This window comes from Zosterops lateralis (assembly GCF_965231275.1).
Source record: "Zosterops lateralis genome assembly, chromosome: 5".
Classification (NCBI taxonomy): domain Eukaryota; kingdom Metazoa; phylum Chordata; class Aves; order Passeriformes; family Zosteropidae; genus Zosterops; species Zosterops lateralis.
In genome coordinates, this window is record NC_139766.1 from 13,663,617 (window position 1) to 13,685,178 (window position 21,562).

The window sequence follows — 21,562 nt, forward strand, 5'->3', positions numbered from 1 at the left end:
GGAGCTCAAAAGCATGTTCATGTTCAAAACAGAAAGCCTTCAAGGACAAAGGGGCTTGAGGAGTGATGTTTGAACAGGGCTTGAACTAACAATTAAAAACAACTCTTAAGATAGCAATATATAAGGTGCTTTGAGGTTTTTGTAAAATATGCAATTTTTTTTTTGTTGTTTTTGTTTTTTTAAATTTTTTTTTTAATTTTATTTTATTAAATTTGCATCCTCTGATCCAGAGTTCATAATTATGTCAAGTATCACTATTTCCTTCTGAAGTCACTACAATCTGTACAGACCATCCTGCCTTTTTTTTTGTGTTTCTCTGAGAGCAGGCCAATGGGTTTGAGTTTAGCACAAGACAGTTGCAGTCTGGGACAAACACAAGCAATGTAGAGGCCTGATTCTGAGCAGCACAGTCAGACTCCTTAGATCAGTTTGTGGTGTGTGTACACTGGATCAACAATGAACCTGTGCTATGACATTTGGTCCAACAGCAGAATATATTTTCAGGTTTTTAGTCAGGATTTTCTAGCCAACTACAAAGACCGTATTAGTTCTTAAGGAAGTAGAAGCTCAGGCCACATGCCAATAAACAAATCCAGTGGAAGCTGAAGCACGAGCAGTCACCCTCACTGCCATCCAAACACACATCTCAATGCAGGGTTTTCCAGCCAACAGGCATTCCACAGGAGCAGTACTGCAAGGCCTTCGAGGAATCAAAAAAAAGCTCAGTTTATGCATCATCTTTCAGGCATAGTGCACAAGCTCTGATAACTGCTTAACTCCTCCTCCCGTCCCCCTTATTACTTAAATGACAGGGATTTAACTACCAGAGGAACGCATTGATCAGATTCAATAGTAACTCTTACAGGTCAGACTCAGGAACAATGGACGAATTGCTTGCTGTGCCAGTCCCTATATAACAGCAGAACAAGCTTTAGGGGCTAGACACTGAGAAAACCTTGTTCATTTCCATCTTAAGCCAAATATCAAACACACCCTTTTTCAAAACTTCTCTTATCTTTGCATTTGCATTGTTAGTAAGAATAACATGCAAAACTGCTAACAGAGACACAGTAAACACAGAGAAACCATGGTGAAAAATATTCCACTTCTTAGAAGAAAAAAAATAAAAATAATAATCTGTTACTGTTCCACTCTAGAGGTTGGTTTGCAGGCTAGGAGACATTCTGATCACCACTCCTAAAAAGAAATCAACATTTTTCCTTTTCAAGGGACGTTTCACCAACATTTCATTTTTGCAAGGCAATTTTTTTCAGCAATTGAGCAATAGGCCACAGTATGAGAAGCAGCAAAAGCATTTTATTTGCTGTATAATTAGTGTCATTAGAAATATGATTGGTAAAAAAAAACACGCGAGTCCACACAGAAAGGAAAGCTTAATAAAACCCAAAGACAACTGGAAAGGTGGTGGTGGTGGTGTTAGAGACTTAGCAGAGAAACTTTTTTTTTTAAGTCTTCCAAGGTTCTAGACAGCAACAATTCTTTTTGGCCACCAGGGATGGTAACAAATCTTCCTACTACTTTGCATCAGAGTGTCCTCCTCCACCCTTGTTGGACTGCTAGCTTCAAATCACTTAAATGTATTCTGGAGTGTGAGAAGGGAACTAAACACAACATCAGGATCTCTTCGCATGAGGTAACGCTTTCATGCAACTGTTCTGCACATGCAAAGGCATAAAACTTACTGAGCAAACACCATCTTCTCAAAAATCACTTCAAGTCATAACAACACTTCACTTTGTTTAATTCCTGTATTTTCCAAAAGGTGGTAGAAGTACTGCATTTTTTTAAACAATAACATGCTTCTCCTCCTTCAAACAGAAAATATCTTTCATCTTTGAAACAGAATGATTTCTTTTCTCTGACACTGAAATGACGAGACAGTCTTAATTCATGAAAGTAACAATTGTGTTTCTGAAGCAACAAGTTGCCACAACGATTATTTGTAAACATTATACCCACAACAGTAAGTACATTAAAATCCCACACTTCCACCTTAAAATAAACCACAACGATTTGACATGAAATACATAAAAAGTTTATTATGTATGTACCCCATCTTCTTATCTGGAGGAGAAAATCTGAGGCAACAGTTTGGTGCAGTATAGAGAAGCAAAGCAATATACAGTAGCTGCACACAGCTTGATTGGTTTCAGACCACAACTAAATACTCTTACTATGACTGTTAGTACAGAAATGTTCTGTAATTAGAAAAAATGAGAAGTATTACTCTCATGCTGTACAGTCTTCTGTTTCTTGGTTAGAAAAGAACAACTGATTGAGTTTGAATCTTTCATGCCTGAACCTTGCACACCAACTTGTTTGTCTGTTGCCTCTGGAATGTTCAGCACAAAGGTTAAGCTCCAGACATAATTTAAGTGCTTTTCATGTGCAAACTGTTACTCGCTAAAGCTTTCAAAGTACATTTAATTACAGATATGAACACCCTGTAAAGATATGAGGATATGACAGCAGACCCAGAGGCCAATACAGATTTTTAAAGAGAAATGCTATGTTCCACTGCAGTAGTTCTAGTCCCTGATTAGGTCCTTCCAAAGAGGGGGCTTATTTCAATTGTAGGAGATAGACCACTCTTTAACAGAAGCATCATGGGATGTTGTTACCAGAGTATGTTCATCCAACCATGCCAGGCCGCTTACATGATGTAGTCTGTGAGCATCTGTATTGCAGTGCAAAGTAAAACAAAAGAATTAGGAAGGCTGGGTTGACAAGGTAACTTCAGCACATTCCAAATATGATTTTTAGCTGCATTAAATACTAGTACTGGATTTTAAAAGTAACTACAAAAATAACAGAAGAATTCCAGCTAGTGTGGCTAGATAGAGACATTAACATAAAGGCTGAATTGGGGAACATTCAAAGCCTGCTTACCATTAGTCTAAAAAACAGGAACAGTGTTTGGTTTCAAGAACTACTAGCAACTTTCAAAAGTAGTATGTTGAAGAAAACATACCTGGTATCTTGACTCTGGTCTCTGGATCACCCACAGTCCAAATATACACCATCATGTCCATGCCTCCAGAAGCAAAGTGTTCATTGTCTGGTGACCATGCAATACAAACAACTTTTGCATGGTGTCCGTAAAAGACATTATGTTCCTATTTGAAAATAATGACAAGGTTATTCCAGTAGTTAAAGCTACTTCAGGAAATCACTAACTTTCAATGTGCAGCATCAGAACAAGCAACTGCAAGACTCCAGACAATGTACATCTCAGGTGCAGATGGATGCACTAAGCAAACCAAGCTTCATTTTATGTGATTTATTTAAATACTTAGTAGGCCAATAAAATATAAACCCCTTTTTTAAAAACCCATTAAGACATTTTTCTGTGAAAGCTTGATCTCTTAAGTGCATCTGCAATTTAGAGGCTTCTAAAACAATCCCACACATGTTTCTCAAGGCAAAATTATTTCAATTTTTACTTAGAAAACGAAATGTTTTTTGTGGAATGCCATCCTGTGTTTTTACTTCAGTGTTGTTTCAGTCAAAGTTTAAGGAGTTTACAGGCTGATATGCATTGACTGCTTGGGCTGAAAAGTGCAAATTGCCCCATTTTTTGGTTTTTGGTTAAAAGGCAGTAGACTGGCAGATAAAACAAGGTTCTCTGTCCTAGCATATCCCTTTCATCGCTTAGTCCTTACCATGGAACTGTGTGCCAGTGCCAGTAGAATTTTACTGCCAAGTCTGCTTTATCTACTTCATTGAATTTCATTGTTCTGCATAATTCTTATCAAACTGAGCCTTGACCATTTTACAAAAATGCACACAAATTCTCTAACAGACATGGCATGCATTTTGTTTTTTCCTTTAAAAAAACCCCAAACTAACAAACTAGTAGTTCAGCAGACCCAAAGGAAGTTTCTGTACTTAACTACTGCTAGTCTGTGGAAATCCAGCTCCCTCCCTTTTTTAAGTATGTGTTTGTTATTAGGTGGGTTTCAGTGTTTTCCCAGCAGCCTACCCATGCTGCACATTTCCTCAACTTTTTTACAATTCGGAAGGTTCACACAGGCTGCTGTAAACACCAGTACTAGCCCAAAATCGCAGGTAAACAGACAGTCACAGAAACATCAAATTTACAGCAATGATTTACAGTTAAGCCTCAGCAGCTACAACAGATTTAGAAATGAGCTGTCAGTCAATTTGCTTTCAAACAAAGACAACTCTCACACAACAATCCTTACCGCATAGCCATCAGCAACACTAAAGACAGTGACAACTTTGTTTGCATCACAGACTGCAAGAAAGGCACCATCGTGAGAATATGCCAGGTCAGTCACAGGACCTTTAGCTTCCAAAGTCTTATCATCACTTTTCAAAGAGGTTCCTTGGATTGAATACAAATGGACATTTCCATCCTGCAAATTAACAGCAAAGAAGGCAAAAAGGTAGTAAAACATTTTACAATAGAAAGAGGAGTTCCTGAAAGTTTTTGCATTAATTCTGTCTGCTAAGTGATTATGTTACGCAAAGACTTAGATAACTGTCATTTATGCTGGCAACAGTCCAGAAAGTGTGAAAATAAACCCATTTTTCTAGAATTTACCAACTTCAAGAACACACTGAGTAAAAACAATTTGGCAATCTCAAAACAGCAAAAATGGGAAAGAAGATTCAATTAAAAAAGAAGTGAAATAGACTTTAGATCGCAATCGTTGCAGAACCTGGGGAGTGAAAGCCCAGGAACACCAAATACACACAGTTTATTTTAACAGTACTGATGTTGTTACATATTGTCACCTACCATTTCTCAACATAACACACCCACTCATTAAATGCTTTTATTACTCACTCCAGTGTTCAAAGTAGTTTTAGGAAATGCAACCTTACCGCTCCTCCCACTGCTGCTGTATTTCCTGTGGGGTGAATGGCTACAGCTTCTGGCTCATAGCCAAGGTCATCAATTGCAAAACATTTTTTCTTATCTTTCATCAAGACAATCTGTAAGTAGAAAACCAGAAACTAAGTAATATAAAACTATTATTAAGCCACATTGCTTAGTCATAAATACAAAACCCCTTTGGTTGCTCAGAAGTTTATTGTATTCTCATCTTAAGAGAACAGTTTCATTCTTAAAAATTAAGAAATGCCTACATGTGGTGACTAACTAATCTGCTGTACTGGAGTACTCGTGTGTTCTAAATTACACAGCGCAGGGCATTCTCCATTGCCTTCAGCTTTGCTTCACTTGGTTTGAATATGAAATAAACATGGACAAATCAGTATTTTTAGCAATGCTTACTCACTTCCTGGATCATTGTTAAAGGGAGAGAGGCAGGAACAAATTAGTAGAAAGTTAATGCTGCAGTGTTAAACCATAAAGGCTATTTCTTATCCAGTTCTATGCTATGGCTAATGAGATTAACTCACATGAAAGCAGGTTTGGACACTATTAAATGTCCCAAGCACAAAACCAGCACTCATGCAGAAAGCATAAAACATTAGACGTAAATAATGTTTTGATACAAGAGAGCCTTGGGGAAGTGTCTTGGGTTTTCTGTGACCTGTAAACTAGTGGCAAGCAAGCTAGAGCTGCTTATGCTGTACAACAGCACTAGTTAATTGGTTAGTTGGATTAATTGCAAAAAATAAAATGCAGGAGAAGAACATCCTTTTGTCAAAATCCTGTCACTGAACAGATCCGACAAGAGTGATTCTGAGGTTTAACCTTCCAGCACAAAGCTGTATTGATAACAAATACAGATGCATCCACACAAGGGACTTTCTGAAATTTAAATCTATACATAAATGTTGAAATTAGTACAGGATGCAAAAAGACAAGGCTATTAAGTATCCTGCTGAATTATGTTCCCTATAGGTCTTATTAGGAAACTCTGCAAATGTGCAAGGCAATCCCACACTAAATAACTAAATATTACCATACATTATTAACACAGCAATAGTTGATAATCCACATGTTAATACTTACTTGTCCAATGCATAAAACCACAGTATAACCACCAGGACCCACAGCTAAACATTTTGGCTGAACATCCATTTTCACAGCATCCTGGCCACTGGAAGAGGAAGTGCCAAGATGGAAGAAGCAGGAAGGACAAAGCAGGAAGAAATTATTCCATATCTAACATTATTTCAAATTGTCTGTTCAAATAATCACCCACTAATCATCAGGAACATGCATAACTTAATTTTCTTATCTATTAATCTACAACATTTCCTATTGTTCTGTTGTTAAAGCTTTACTACCTTGATCAGGTAGTACACCTTTGAAATGAAAGTCAATGTTACTATACTACAGTTTAATTTTTAAACTAACTATATTATCTTAGAAGAATTCTTCAAATTCTGGTTTCCATGAAGAAACAGCTATGTCCCACTCCTAATCACATTTATCTCCACTATCCCTGGTTATTTATGAGTCACAAAGCAGACACCCTTCCTACAGCCCCTAACGATGTTACCCAATACAAGATAGGTGCCCATCTAACCCACAGAAGGGATAAAACAAATTGAAGAGCCTGGGATGCATTTCTCATTGTCAGAAAAAACCACAAGGTTGGTACAGTTATCATTTCTACAGTTTCCATGGTAACATAAAACCTAAATAAACTTCAGCCTTTATGTTTACCATATAAAATCAACAACAAATCTTGCTGTAAAACAATTATACCGCAATAAAAGGTAACATTTTAACTAACCTGTAATCTCTCTTGCTAAGGTTGGTATAGCGCACAGTGTCATCCATACTGCAGGTGACCAGCTGGTCCATTTCATCCACTGCCATTCTAGAAACCTGGTTTGTGTGGCCTTTCCCAGAAAAGCCATCATTCTCTCCAGTTTCAGAATCCCAATAATGTGCATAATAGAATTAAGGAATATTTGAAGATACTGGTGCAGTCAGATTCCACACCATAAAAGTTAAATAATTGAGAGAACAGGTTAGGTTAGAAGGGACCTCTTGAGATTTAGTCCAACCTGCTGTTCAAATTGGTGTCAGCTACAACAGGCTGCAGGGTTCTGTAAGGTTTTGAGAATCTCTAGAGATGGAGACGCTACAAGCTCCATGGGCAACCTAACAATATTATTAAGTGAAACTCCGATGTTCTGTAGTGAGCTAAATGATCTATCATTAACAGTAGCAAATACTGGAACAATTAGCATTAGGTCTGAGACTACAAAATACTTGTTAAAGGGTTTTAGTTAGAAGTCCTTGTAACGTGAGACTTTCCCTCACGTTATATGGTAGCATCAGTGTGAACTACTCACACTGTATTACGGGTCTGAAAAGAAACAAGACCTATAGTTATAAGTTTATGCCAACATGACACCATTTTAAAGCCAGGATAAAGGACAGTAATTGTAACTATAAGCTTCAGAATGCTGGAAATGTAACTTTCTCCAATATTCTGTCATAAGTGGAAAATATGTATTGCTGTTTCTTGATGTTAAAAGAGGCTAATTTATATATTTACTTGCTCCTCCATACTATCAAGCTACCTATCATGAAGAAGCAACAACTGAAAATTAAGAGCAGGCTTATATTTAGCAGGAAAGTGTGAAGGCAGCTTGTAAAACATTATTAGGGGAAAGCAAAATAAACTTTAGATAAAATATTCACTTGTGTCCAATAAACTTTGTCTTTGAAAAAGTTTTTTTTTTGCCTCTCCTAATGAGCTCTCTCAGACTCTAACACTAGAACAAGCATCACTAATCATTCAAAGGATATTAATATGACCATCATTACTTCCAGAGTAAATATAGGACTTTCCACCATTTTTGTGCACGGTAAGACACTGAATTGATTTACTATGACCCTGTGAATGAGACATAAATAATTATTGATGAGCAATTCTTAACACATACATACAGCTATGAGAAGAATGATAGGTTATTCAGAAAATAACAAGCTATTCACAGGCATTTAAAGTCACCCAGTATAAAAACCATTATTTTACAGTGCAGTCATTTAACTGTTACAGCACTGCTATTGCTATGTCCTTGATGAGAAACAATAAGCACCTTATTAGCCTGATGTGCCAAAATACTTTCACAGCCTTCTCATCACTGCTTTTCAGGCACTTTCTGATTCAGGGAAGAGGACTAAATATGGTCATGTACCCACACCAACTTCCAGAATTATAGCAGTGATGGCAAAAATCTGGGACATTGTTTCTAGTTCATGTAAAAATGTAAGTCCCCGTGAGAGAGATTCTTGTGTCAGTGAACTCTTTAAATCCTAAAATTAAAGTTCGATTGCACGGTAACCCTAATCACCTTGTCCACAAAACACTAGTTCTGGGAGAATGAGACATCACTGGTAGTTTTCTATCTATGCTGTATTTCTTTTCTCATCTCAAGAATGCTTAAAAGCTGCAACAAAAGATAAGTTGATAACATTAATTAAAGTGAAATAATCAGTCTGGGTATTTGCACAAAGCACAGTCTCACACATGTAAAGAATAACTTCATTCATATGACTTCAAGAAACAGTCACACATAGCTCATTAGGCAATGCTAATTTAACAAAGCTATTTTTCAATAGCTACTATTCCATCTTGACAACTTCAGTCACTGAGTCATTTATTGCAGAAACCCATATAGTAACAGAACTTTAACCTACCTTTATGACACGTAAAGGCTTATTTGGATTGTTCTTGTCCAAATAATTGATATAGCCAGACAGGGAGATAGTCAGTAAATGATCTTTCTGCCACAAGCAACCCAGCTGCTGATCCAACACGTTTGATCCCATGTTAAAAGTATTTACAATAGAATTAGCACCAACATCCCAGATTTTAGCAGTTTTATCTCCGGAAGCAGAAAGCAACTGACTACTGTCAGGGCTCCAACTAATCTGTAAAAACAAATGTCACCACAAGACAGTAAATGCATTTATTAATGCAAGACTTTGCAGTTCATTAACTGGGTAATGAAACACTACGGATCATTTGCACAAATGAAATGATACTCACAGCATAAATACCTCCATCATGTGCTTTTCCTCCACCAAGAGCACACACTTTCTCTCCAGTCTTCCCATCGTAGACAAAAATCTTAAAAAGAGCACACAGACATAAAACTTAAAAGGGAAAAGAAGTAATAGAAAAAAACCCAAGATAGTGTCTGATATTTTGGTACACTAGACCCCTTTTTAAGGAGAGGCACAAGCTATGCTGCATTGAATAATTAAGACTAAACGATTGAGATGAAAACTGTAAATAATCACAGCAAGTCCCGTGTAATTTGGATCCAGACATTTGAAATTCTGGAAGATGTTACAGTTTAGACTCCTGCTGTGATGCCAGCTGCTTAGCACTGCTGTCATGGGAGTCTGTCCTCTGAGGGACAAGCTACCTATGGTAAAAGAGTCATTGTCAACCTGCCCTTATCAGTAGGGAGTACACATGGAACTGGGTTGCTATCTGTGAATTCACTATTTCAGCTAGACCTCTCAGGATCATAACATACATATTCCAAAAGTCCAACATGTTCCTGCAAAAATAACCTGTAGGAGAATGCTAGGGAAACGGAATGGGGAAAAAACCTGAGCAAGAATAGTCTGGTTATTACTACTTATCAGTTATTATAGATTTACAGGAGGATAGTTGAAAGTTTAAAGTGGTGGCATAAAAAAGAAGCAACATGGATTTTAGAATACTAATCCTATTCCCAAAATGCACAAGAAATTCTTCTCATGCTAAAGTAAATATAAAAATTTCTTGTTTTTTTTACCTGCCCATCTGCACTAGCTGTAGCAAATCTGTTCCCATCAGGAGAAAACCTCACACAGTTCACAAACCGTGTATGGTCCTGTAGAAAAAAAGTAAGAATCAGCAAACAAAAAAAGAACAGACTTTTACATACAAGACAATCTAGTAACAATGAAGTTCTCTCTACATGTGAGCCATAAATTAGCTGTGTTGGAGACGCTTGCTGTAGAGAATTGCTCTGAGGCAAGTTTAGCCTCTATCTGAAGAGAATCATGGAGACCAAGAACAGGCCAGGGAACGACACTGACATCATTACTGATGTAGTTAAAACAACTCAGTGCATATCAGGAGAACAATTACCCAGTTTCGGAGATAATTAATAAAGTCAGATGCAGCCTACATGCAAATACCAGATTCTTCCCCAGTGGTCATTGACTTCTTCTGCAACATTCTCCATATTTCAACTCTTACTTTATTGCACAGTGAGTTTTATACAAACAAGAGTATTTTATCCTTCTTATAGGAAAAAAAAAAAAGGCATAGGCATGAGGAATAAGTTACTATTTTACTGAAATCCCATTTCTGGGAGACTACATTAGTGGTAGTTCTGTGAAGTAATGAGGCAAGACTGATGTATGCTCCCCAAATAGATTATTTACAAGTAGGAGACTATTCAAACCATGCAAACTAGAAAACACAAGTTAAATAGGGAAGCACCACAATGAGGCCAAAGCTCCCAAGCAGAGAGATTTGGAAGACTATTTTTAGTATTATGGAAGGCAGGTTCTAACCTACTTTCTTCAACTATACTTCTTTTCATCCTGATGATATTGCAGGCTCTAATCTAAACCATATAACAGCCCATACCAGAGTCCTATATATCAACTCAAACATCACTTTAAAAGGAAGACTGCAACACATACCAGTCTAAAGCAAGACTGGTAAGCAATTTGGACTTCAGAGTTCCAAAAGAACCAGCTTAGCAAAATGCAAGTATCAGCTTAAGTTCAAAAATATATTAGGCAACTACATCATTTCATTGGATCGCAGAGCTCAAAACAATTCCTTTTCTAGAACTGGAATGGAATCCTTATTAAAGTCAGCATATGAAGACTACTCAAGGCTCACGTGTAAGAAAATAAAAGGCTTACTACGCTGTTTTTAAAACTAAAACACAAACTAAACATTTTGAATCTACTACTGTAATAACATCCAGAATCTTTGCTATAGTTTATTTGAGGCAAGAGATCTCCTGCCATCAAAACAGCTGCAGGAGCTTGTGGCTTTTTATTTTCTTTGGCCTTAAGCAACAAGGAATACCTTCACTGTGGTAGTTCCAGCCTTTGTTTCATTTAACAGATTGTAACAAATAGAATAAGAAACAAAGTTAAAAGTAAGGTAGAAACAGAAAACCGACCACACAAGTTACTACCCATCCCATTAAGCAGAAATCGAGTTAATGCTTTCAAACATCTACACTCACCCTTTCTAAGTGGCCCTGGGATTTCAGATTTGAGCACTCTATCAGATTGGAAAAATCCATTAAAATCACCACATTTCTTGAAGCACCTTGGAAAGCTTTGAGAAATTCTATACACATGCGCAATGGGAAACAGAGCTCTGGAAGCATCAACAGAACCAATAAAACAGCCTACTTCATTGCTTCCACAGCTTAGTGACAATGAAAAAAGAATATTGGAAAAAATGGTTCAGGTTCTCTTTTTAACCAATCATTTATTTTGGTTTTCTTGTCCTGAGACGAACATTTGGTTATACACAGCTTTAAGAAACCCACTTGACACCAGCCATGCTTCACAGAGGGGAACTGAGAACTTCTGTTATTACAGCTAGTTGTGATAAGAATTGCAAGCTTGTTGGAAACAGCACAGTTTAACAGAGCCATATCTAAACTTAAACTCACGCTTAGTGTAAACTTGAACTTGAATGGCGGTCCCTCAAAGAAAGCAGCACAGTTGTCATCACTGCCAGTTGCCAGACGATACGGTCTCGTTTGTTTAATGTCCACGCTATTGATCACTTTATTGTGCCCAGTAATCTCACCAACAGAAGAGCCACTATCCCACAGGAACACTGCTCCAAATCTAGTTAGGAAAGCACACAATAACTACAATTCATAAAAGTTACATGTAGATTAACTCCTTGAACATCTGCAAACTGCAGATTGGAGTGCACTCAAAGAAAAGAAATTAGGTCATCTCATTAATCTCATGCAAGCGCATCATAGTTCCCTGAAGGCTCTATGAGATCTTGCTGGTGAGAGATTCTAATCTTCAATAGATTAGAATGCTGAAGGGGACAAACTATCAGGTTTTGCATATAAAGCTTCTAAAATTCAGAGATCCAATGTATATTCCTCACTAAGACTGATGGTTTATAAAATAAAGCAGTAAATTACTCCATCTGCCTAGCCACAACACAGACTGCAGAAAGCCAGGATAACAATGACTTTGCATCATAGTTATCTGACTATTTAGCCTAGATTGGGTACCATCACTTTTACAAATATTATTACTTAAAGGTTTAAGGAAGAAGAGTTTTAAAAGCATTTTTGACAGTTCTTACTCTAAATCACCTTAAAAAAAAAACCCAGTATAATCAATACTGAGGCACTAAACTGCCAGAACATCACTATTTGAAAGGCCTTCTTTAGAATCCCTTCAACAATATTCTAAACTGAAAGTGCATCCACCTAACAGGAAACTGTCCAAGTTTTTGAAGGTGGTGAGCAAACTCACATTGTATCTACCCAGGGGCAGATGGGCGCAGAGGGAGCAATGGAGGACAGAGAATCTCTTTCAAGGACACAGTACATGACAGGGATTAAAAAATGGTGCAGGGGCCCAGGGAACAGCACCACTCAAAACTTTTCAGCCCTTTAGGCATTAGGCTACCTGGTGTGGACTCTGATGTAAAAGTTCTGACAGTCTTTGAACATTAAATGGAGGACACAAACCTAAACAGGCATCTCATTAAGTCAGATAAAGGACAAATGCTTATTTTCCTTTCATTGAACTACCATAATAAGGCCTAAAAATATAGGCCTGTTGCCAAAGGAGAAAATTCAGATACACTTTTTTAAAAAAACTCTTATTCAATCAACTGAATAAGACCATGAGTCCAATAAGTGAAGGAAGAGGAAAAAAATCTTGTTTTCCCCTTCCTATCAGATTTTGACAAAAAAAATCCGCTGAACAGCTATCCTTGAATGTAACACCACCAACCTCTAAGAAACAAGTCCCATACAATGTTTAAACCAAGCAATTGTAACAGAACTGCATTTTCTAACCAATTTACAGCTGTTAAACACCAAATAGAAAATTTTGCTGCAGAAGAGCACAACTTGAAGTCAAGACACAGAAAAAGCAATGACTTCATTCCATTGAAGAATTAAAATCTTTCTGCAAGGAACTGGCTTTGTCAGAATGTAGAGGTTTACAGTAAATGCATGTGTATGTATACACACATACATAAACACAAAAGAATTACTCACTTTTCTCTTCCTTCTCCAACCACAGCAATTCTCTTGCTGTCTTCAGTCCATGCAAGGTCCTTTATTTTTCCTGCAAAGGGCTGGTACTCATACTTCAGTAGGTGTTCCTTCTGTGTAGTATCCCAGATTCTCAGCTTTCCAGAGACATCTGCCAGAATAAAATAGAATATAACTATTGTTCCAGCATGACTCAGTCACATGACTCAATCTGCCAGAGTACAGATTTTCAGCTGCACTGAAGACTTGTACTAGGGACCTACTACCTTACCCTACTACAACTACTACAAATCCCTTTATATTTAGGAATGCTGAAGAGCATATCCATTTCAATAAATTAGGTTTTTGACCAGATATTACAATTCAAGACATGCAACACCAAATACAACAGAGAAAACAGTAGCAGACATGTGAAAAAACAGCACAGTAACAGAGTAGAGACTTCAGTGTTATCAGCTGATATGTGCTAAGTATCTGTTACACAAAGAATAAGCCAGCCCAGCCCTCCAGCCCAGCAGCTTCAAGACAGCTCACTGACCCTTCACTGGGAAGTAAGGCACCCTACACTTACAAGAAGGGAGCAGTAAAGTGGACAGTGGTTGATGCACTACAATTTGTACCTTCAAAGGAGACCTGCTTTGCATACAAATACCAGGCATATGTAGATGCACAAAGAGATTTCTGTCCACAGAACTCAGTTCATTCACATCAGTGTACTTTTTCTACAGAAGCATCTATGCACTTAATGCTGTGGATACCTGCACTACCTGGAATACTAGACAGGAATGCAACAGAATATTCAGCAACAGAAATGTCAAAAGCAGCAGACATGGCACAAGCAGTTAACAATTTAAGACTCAAGATAATGAAAGCTCTCTGGCTCACTGTTTCCACTGAGTATTGTAAAACCCAAGAGCTATTCAGAGCAATTACTGTGGTGCAGGATTGTAACCGGAGGAATTGTTCTATACACAGACAAATTTACAATCTCTAATGAAACCCACACAGCAAAGTCTGTGTGTATTGTACCCTTCAAAAAAGCCACTGTTTTAGAATACACCACGTGCTAAAACATCCATCTTTCACCTCAGCAGAATGCTTAAATCCTGTTCACCATTTACTGGTGCATCTTTACAATTCAATTTAAACAATACAGCCACTCTGCATCTTTGGGACCTGGTCACAGATTGATCTTTTTCACTTCTGCTAAAAGAACAGATTCAGAATTTTATGGAGATAACTTGTTATTGAAGCAGAATTTAAATGTGGACTTTAAAATCTAATTAGTTTCTCCATCCATTAATAGATAAGACACAGAACTTTAACTTTGCACTGTCTCCCATTACTACATCTGCTATGACTGCAATAAGAGAAATTACCATAAAAGCCAAAAGCATATTGCCAAAGGTCTGTCCCAAGAAGCACATGAAGTATTAATGCAGGCTGCATGGCTAATGCAGATTTATAGACAGAAATGAATCTTACATGTTATACTTAGAAACAGCTTAAACAGCCTGGTCATCTATCTTCAGATCCCATGCTCAGCAGTACCATAAAACTATTTATAAATGACATACAGAAGACACTTTTTAAGGGAAATATTGCAACCTAAACTCTTTCACTTGGGTATGACAAAAATTCTGAGAAAAATCAACCAAATATTCTCTAACACAGTATCTATCACTGTTCTTTTACAAAGGACTGGAAATCTATGACTACAAGAAAAAATTAGACAGTTATTCTGAGTATTAAGTGCTGCACAAACCTAGAGCACCAAGTCTACAGAATACAAACTGGATTTTAACAGGGTATTCAGTCTGACACATGGTCCACATACAAGACTGAGCCAAGAAAATCCTGGCTGTGGTCCCTTTCAGACAAGAATGTGGGAAAAAGGAAAAAAAAAACCAAAAAAATAAACAGCTCTGCTGTCAGTGTTCTTAAAGGTTCCCCAGTACTCCAAAAATACTTACTCTAATATAGCTTTCTGATATGAAGGAAACCAAGAAGGATAGCACATTTCACATTTTAAAAAATATAGTTCCATTGAAATTGCTGAAAGAGAAACTCCCATTCTACTAAGAACTTTGCAGGAATCTGTGCTCCCTTTCTAAGGGGCTCATGTTCAGAATGATATATTTTCAGATATATTACTTAGAAAATATATCTGTATTTTTTACACATTACTTGCTTCTGAAGCACTTTTAACTAACAATGGCAAGCATTTTTAGAAAAATATATATACTAGCTACAAATATTTGCAAGAAATACAGGTTACAGTATTGTATTTATCAATATTCTTCACTGTATACCAGTCCTCCCCCCCAAAAAACCCCAATTATTTGATGCAAGGTTCTGATAAAAAGGTTCATTCAGTTCTTCAGTAGTCAAAAGCTGCTATAATGCTGAAATTCACACTGTAAAAATTCACATTAACATCCTCAGACGATTCATTCATATACATTATATAGAAACTGCAACTCAGCCTCTTTCCCTGCTAACTTGCCAAGGAAAGCTTATTTAGTTCAGGTTAACAAGTAACAAAAGTCATAAATGTTGCCATGTTTGGTCAGGAAGAAGGGAAAAGAAAGGAGTACACACTGTTTTAGAATCCCTATCCTGCCCATAAACTTTATTAACTTCACAAACAATAGTCCCGTATTTCAGAAAAAACTTTTCACTCTGCTGCATTCACATAAGTCTTCATCAGTATTTAGGTTTCACTGTCAGGTTCTTTTTTATTGAAATAATACATTTTAAAAGACCAAGAATGTCACTAAGCTCACTGCCTAAGAAAGGTTAAAGGAACGAGGACAGAAACCTGTACATAATTCCACCGAAGCACATCCCACTGACTGCATATTCCATACACACACATGAAGTGTCACTACTGTTTTGCCCATAACTTCAACAGCTCTGTCCACACATCTCATGCACACGGATACTTTACCTCCGGACGCTATGTAGAATCCACTGGGAGCATACTTGGCAACTACAACCTGGTGGGCATGCTCAGTGTAGATGTCAGCAATTGCAGGATTCTATTTTGAAAGGAAAAAAAAAATTACAAAGTTGTACTTCCTCCTTTTCAAAGGAAAAAAATCAAAAATTCAGCAATAAAATTCATAATTTCTCCCAATATTCTCTTCTCTCAAACCCTGCCTTCCACTTTAAATTAAGCAATTGTCTAAAAGTGAGAAGTGCAGTAGACATTGCAGAACACTACTGGCACCACTGAAGCAACACACTACTTCCTAACAACTGACACAAAAAAGAATTTCTTCTCAAGGATCCTTTCTTCTCCAATACCTGCTGAACAGTAGAAAAACACTCTCCAAAATAACAGGCCAAGCATCAAGCTCTCTTTTTAGGAATAGCCCAGGGATAAAGCAGTTACCCAAGCAGAATACTGAATCTGAGCTGTGCTTTGCAGCACACATCTAAAATTCTACTGTAGCCAAGTATGGAACCTAAGCCTGCAGTCAACCATAACACACGGCTGTTAATCACCACCATGTACCCCAAATCACTCAATAACCAATGAGATATGCTAGGCTTGCTCTTTCTTGATAATTGCAATCTGTTTAAAAAGCCAGTAGACCTGATATCAAGAGTTGTACAGGAATTCTGAAAGAAATTCCCTGCCACTCCATCATAATTTTATCTCTTCAGGTAAAGTATGTTTTCACATATTTCAGGTTGGAAAATAAAATGAGCTCTGTGTGTCAGCAAATCAGTAATGTCATACAATAGAGGCACCACACAAATCAAAAAAGGATGACATCAAGGCAAAAAACTGCTTTCAAATTAATTGTATAAAAAATTCATTCTGCACCTCTCTCAATTACAGTCTATATGTGCTACAGCAGTAATACACTACTCTTATAAATGTTTTTCTACCATTTAACAGGCTTGTTCCACCTCCAGAAACTTGACTCATATGATGAAAACAAAATTCCATTTTAACTGCTATAATTAATACAGATTTATTTGATCAAACAAGAAAACCACCTGATGTTATGGTATGACTCAGCCATCCAATCAGGAAAAACTAAAACACCCGCTCTGTGTTAGAAAGCGGTCTCCTGCTCACAAGAGTTCTTGCTGCTGCAGTACTGTTACATCTCAGGAGACAGAATACAGCTTGCTCATGCAAAAAGGAGCTCTTTTTCATTCCTGCTCTTATGCATTGCTTGAGTGCATTATAGCTCTACTTAAGTCATAACCATCTGCACTTACAGCATGCACATCCCTCTTCATTTTGCATCCAACTGGATTTCATCTGAGCAAGACAAGATAATGTTCTCCCTATTCTACATCTGCATCACCTGCATGTTCAGGGAGCTCGAATCCCTCTGCAAGTTATTAGTGGCATGGTAGGTGCTATTTTACAGCACAAATTTCCAAGAGTCCAGGAAACTAAGCTGAGAGACTAGCTTAAAGGGTTAAATGAAAGATAAAGACCCAAATTCAAGATATGGTAAATAGATTCCAGAAATCAAGTAATAAGTTAGGGCTGTCGAATTATGCATTTATTCAGTACTATTATTTCTGCTAGTAAAGTAATTTTTCTAATTTGCATGTTTTTCATATCAAGCCCAACCCCCCAGAAAACCACTTCTAAAAAGATATTTAAGGAGAAAATTATAGTGTGAGCTGGGACAAATGTAGAACCTACATTAAACCAGCAGCGAGCTTATGTGGCTTATTTCAAACACTGAAACCAGAGCCACATATGAAAGTGAGCAGTTTCAGTTCCAAGCTTCAAAGTAGTCTTAGACCCATGAAGATAAAATATTAATGAAGTAAAACCTTAAAAATATCACTAGTCTCTCTCACAGAGCTTTTCCAGCACTGCTCCAGAACTACTTCTTGTTAAACAAAGTGTCGATCATGCTCAAAGAGCAAGCATTAACCCTGAATGCTATATTCATCTGATTAGCTAATGCTAGATAGCTTTAGACTTAAGGAGAAAGGTGATCACCGCATTTTGATGACCTGTTGTTTGTTTTTTTTTTAATAGAGCACAACCATTCCATTGGAGAAGTGCTCATGGACGAATTACACACAGACCCTCCCAGCATTTAATTTCGTTTTTGCAAACTATTAGAGAGGCTTTTATATCCTGAAAAGAAGACAGGGCTCTTAACTAGGAGTGGACACACTTGCAAGTCAGGTTACAAACTGCAACATTCTCCAGCACAAAAGCCACAGCACCGGCTTTGGGCAGTTTTTGTCTTACTGCTACAATATATTCTGTAGTCACCTGTCAATTATTAACAGTAGCAAACTTCCCTAGTCAGCTGGGTGAGTCTGCATATCAGCATGAACTGCACCGTAAAACTGAAGGATTTGTGACTTCCATTCTCACCCTCCCTGGAGAGTTTAAACAGTTTCAATTTGAATTCCCACAATCCCAGTTTGCCTATTCCCAGGTCACCATGTGCCCTACACCCCCCAGCTCCTGCTCACATTTGGGCTGGGCTAATCTTCAGTGAGCTGATTCAGGTAAAGCAAATTTCAGGTAAAGCTTTCTTCCAATTTAACCTCCCAAATGGGGTCAGAAGAGCATTAATGACAGTGCAAGGGAGAAGGTCAGCATTCACGACTTGGTCAGAAACTGTAACGTAAGCAGAGTGGCTTTTCCCTCTTCTCTCATCACACTCTGTGCCATTACAGGGTTTAACTGGGGCTTCTGGTTTCAGAAACTTGAACTTTTCTTGATACCAAGAGCAAAACACTGTTACAAAGACATTATACCCACACACTGAAACCAGAGTGCGAGCTTACTTTTGTTTTAAGTGGATGAATTCAAACTGATAGCAATCAAGAAATCTGCAAGGAATTAAGTTATTAGTAGCATTTATCTATTATGGCATGACAATGAAGAAATGTCTGAATATAGTGGGGGTGGTGAGATAAAACAGGCAAACAGCTCAGTTTACAAAGGTGATTTACAGAAGCAGCCATAAACAAATCCATTGTTGTGGAGACCTAAAAATTCCAGAGGTATGTCCTGCCCCTCCCCCTACAGCTCTTCCTGCAGCAGGCCAAATCTGCAGGAGGAAAGTAAATCTAGGGGAGAATTTGATTTGTCAAGAACAAGCAACTACTTCGAAGAAATTTACTTTAAAAAAACAGTAGCAAGACAATGGCCTAAACAAGCAACGTTTCCTGCATACTTTCCAAAGGGATGCCATCTTTGAAAAGAAATCATTCACATAACTGTTAACATTCCTTTAGTTAGTACCAGAGGAAAAAAAACAAACGTAAACCTCCAACACTACCAAAAACATTAATTGGACCGTTCTAACATTTAATCGATGAGAAAAATTCTCTGTTAGCAGCGCTGAGAACCTGCGCCCAGCTTGTCATGGAGTCCAGCAACTCTTAACTGTTTTGATTCCTGGAGTTGGGGCTGGGTGGGGGGAAAGGAGCTGAAGAGTAACACGTTTAAAGATACAGGTCTGCAAGTATTGACATGCTTCCCTGAGAGGCTAAGGGTCCAAAACAGCAAGCAAGGAAGGAAGAGCTCATTTATTATGCAAACACAGCACTCAACTTCATAATAGTGATACCTAAGAAGATAAACAGGGCCAACCAGAATATACCAGTCTCTCATCTCTTAAGCCCTATGCGAAGAGGGAAAGAATCGCACATTTTACCGAGATTTTCTACATATTTTTACAGCCACTATCTATGGTTTTATGCCTGAGTCATGCACTCTACTTATTCCCCTACTGCTGATCACGGATCTGTGACCTCGATTGAAATCACCAAGACTGAATGAAGCACAGGCTGTTAAAGGAGGGGCAGGGAGACAAAATGAAACTTGGCGAAAGCTTTACTCTAGAAAACAAAATAAATCAAGATACATTACATCAATGTTCCTGATGACGACACATTTTCCATTGGTGTAAAGAAAATTGTTGGCCTTAGGATCACCTCCAATAATTTTGGAAACGCCTCGTTCAACCTGAGGAAGGCTGGCGAACACTTTTTCTGTGAAAAAAAATAAAAGGAGAAAGGGGATAAAATGAAAATAAATAATAATAATAAAAATAAATATTTTTAAAAAATCAAACTAAGAGGAAGGCGCTGATGCCTCCCCGCTCCCCGCACACGCCCTGCGATGCCGGCAGCGCCGTCACTTGTTGCTGTCAGCGGGCCGCGAGGCTCCCCGGCTCCGCGCCACCCGCGGGGCTCCCCGTCCCCGCCCGGCACCCCGCCGCCCCGGCGGCCCCGCCGGCTTACTGATCTCGTACGGCATCTTCGCCCACTTGTTACGGCGGCGGCGGTGGCGGCGGCAGGCAGGGGCAGGGAAGGGCGGCGGGCGCGGCCGGGCCGGGCTCTGTGGCTCCGCTGCCGCCGCTCAGCCCCGCTCGGCCCCGCGGCGCGAACCAGGAAGCGCCCGCGCCGCGCGCCGCTCTCCGCTGCCTTTGACCATATATAGTCAACTCTGCTCGCGCCGCGCCGCTCCCCGCCAGCCCGCGCCGCGCGCCCTCCCCCGGAAATGCCGTGGGCTCGGCCGGGCCCGGCGGGGCCGCGCTGGGGCGGCCTCGGAGGCGGCCCCGCCCCGCGGGGAGCTGCGCGCAGGGCGGGCCGGGGCCGGGGCCGGGCCGGGGCCGGGGCCGTGCGGGCGCCACTCGGCGGCTCTGACCGGCCTCCGCCGCGCCGCGCCTGCGCGGGGGCCGCTCCCCGCCGCCGCGCCGCCGGGCGCGTGCGGGGGCGGTGCGCGCGCGTGCGCGGCGGCGGGGCCGCGGAGGGCGGGGCTGCGCGTGCCGGCAACGCCTTGTCCCGGGAGCGCCGGGCGGGAAAGGGGCAGGGCCATGGGGACACCGGGAGCGCCGGGCGGGAGAGGGGCACGGCCATGGGGACACCGGGAGCGCCGGGCGGGAGAGGGGGAGAGCCATGGGGACACCGGGAACGCCGGGCGGGAGAGGGGGAGAGCCATGGGGACACCGGGAACGCCGGGCGGGAGAGGGGCAGAGCCATGGGGACACCGGGAACGCCGGGCGGGAAAGGGGCAGAGCCATGGGGACACCGGGAACGCCGGGCGGGAAGGGGGCAGAGCCATGGGGACACCGGGAACGCCGGGCGGGAAAGGGGCACGGCCATGGGGACACCGGGAGCGCCGGGCGGGCAGGGGGCACATCCGCCTTCATGGTTGGCGTCCCGGGGCTACTGCGGCCACAGAGCTTTGGCTGTGCTGGGGAACCGTGTCCTTGCCGGCAGGGATGGAGCCCCCAGTCACCTCCTGCGGGAGGGGCTCTGCAGGTCCCTGAGCAGAGGAGGAACTACTTCCCTCTTGGGAAGGCAGCTCCTGTTAACAGCCATTATT

The 21,562-nt window shown here is 40.0% G+C and overlaps 1 protein-coding gene across 1 annotated transcript; it reads right to left on the minus strand.

Moving 5' to 3' along the window:
- Positions 1-1,297: 1,297 nt before the first annotated feature.
- On the minus strand, positions 1,298-20,598 carry WDR1 (WD repeat domain 1). Its single transcript, XM_083861482.1, has 15 exons — positions 20,476-20,598; positions 20,102-20,223; positions 16,172-16,262; positions 13,225-13,372; positions 11,635-11,815; positions 9,736-9,813; positions 8,976-9,056; positions 8,624-8,857; positions 7,728-7,817; positions 6,702-6,856; positions 5,972-6,059; positions 4,873-4,983; positions 4,227-4,400; positions 2,993-3,137; positions 1,298-2,698 (listed from the first exon to the last, which is right to left on the minus strand). The coding sequence occupies exons 1-15, from the start codon at positions 20,489-20,491 to the stop codon at positions 2,589-2,591; spliced, it is 1,824 nt and encodes a 607-aa protein (XP_083717608.1). The 5' UTR covers positions 20,492-20,598; the 3' UTR covers positions 1,298-2,588.
- Positions 20,599-21,562: the final 964 nt, after the last annotated feature.

What these genes read in the sequence shown, in the direction of transcription:
- WDR1 (XM_083861482.1), bottom strand. An exon ending in AGCCTTTACGTGTCATAAAG is followed by an intron (nt 7,818 to 8,623) that starts GTAGGTTAAAGT and finishes TCTCATTCACAG; the next exon opens with GGTCATAGTAAATCAATTCA. An exon ending in TGGTTTTATGCATTGGACAA is followed by an intron (nt 4,984 to 5,971) that starts GTAAGTATTAAC and finishes TTCTACTTACAG; the next exon opens with ATTGTCTTGATGAAAGATAA.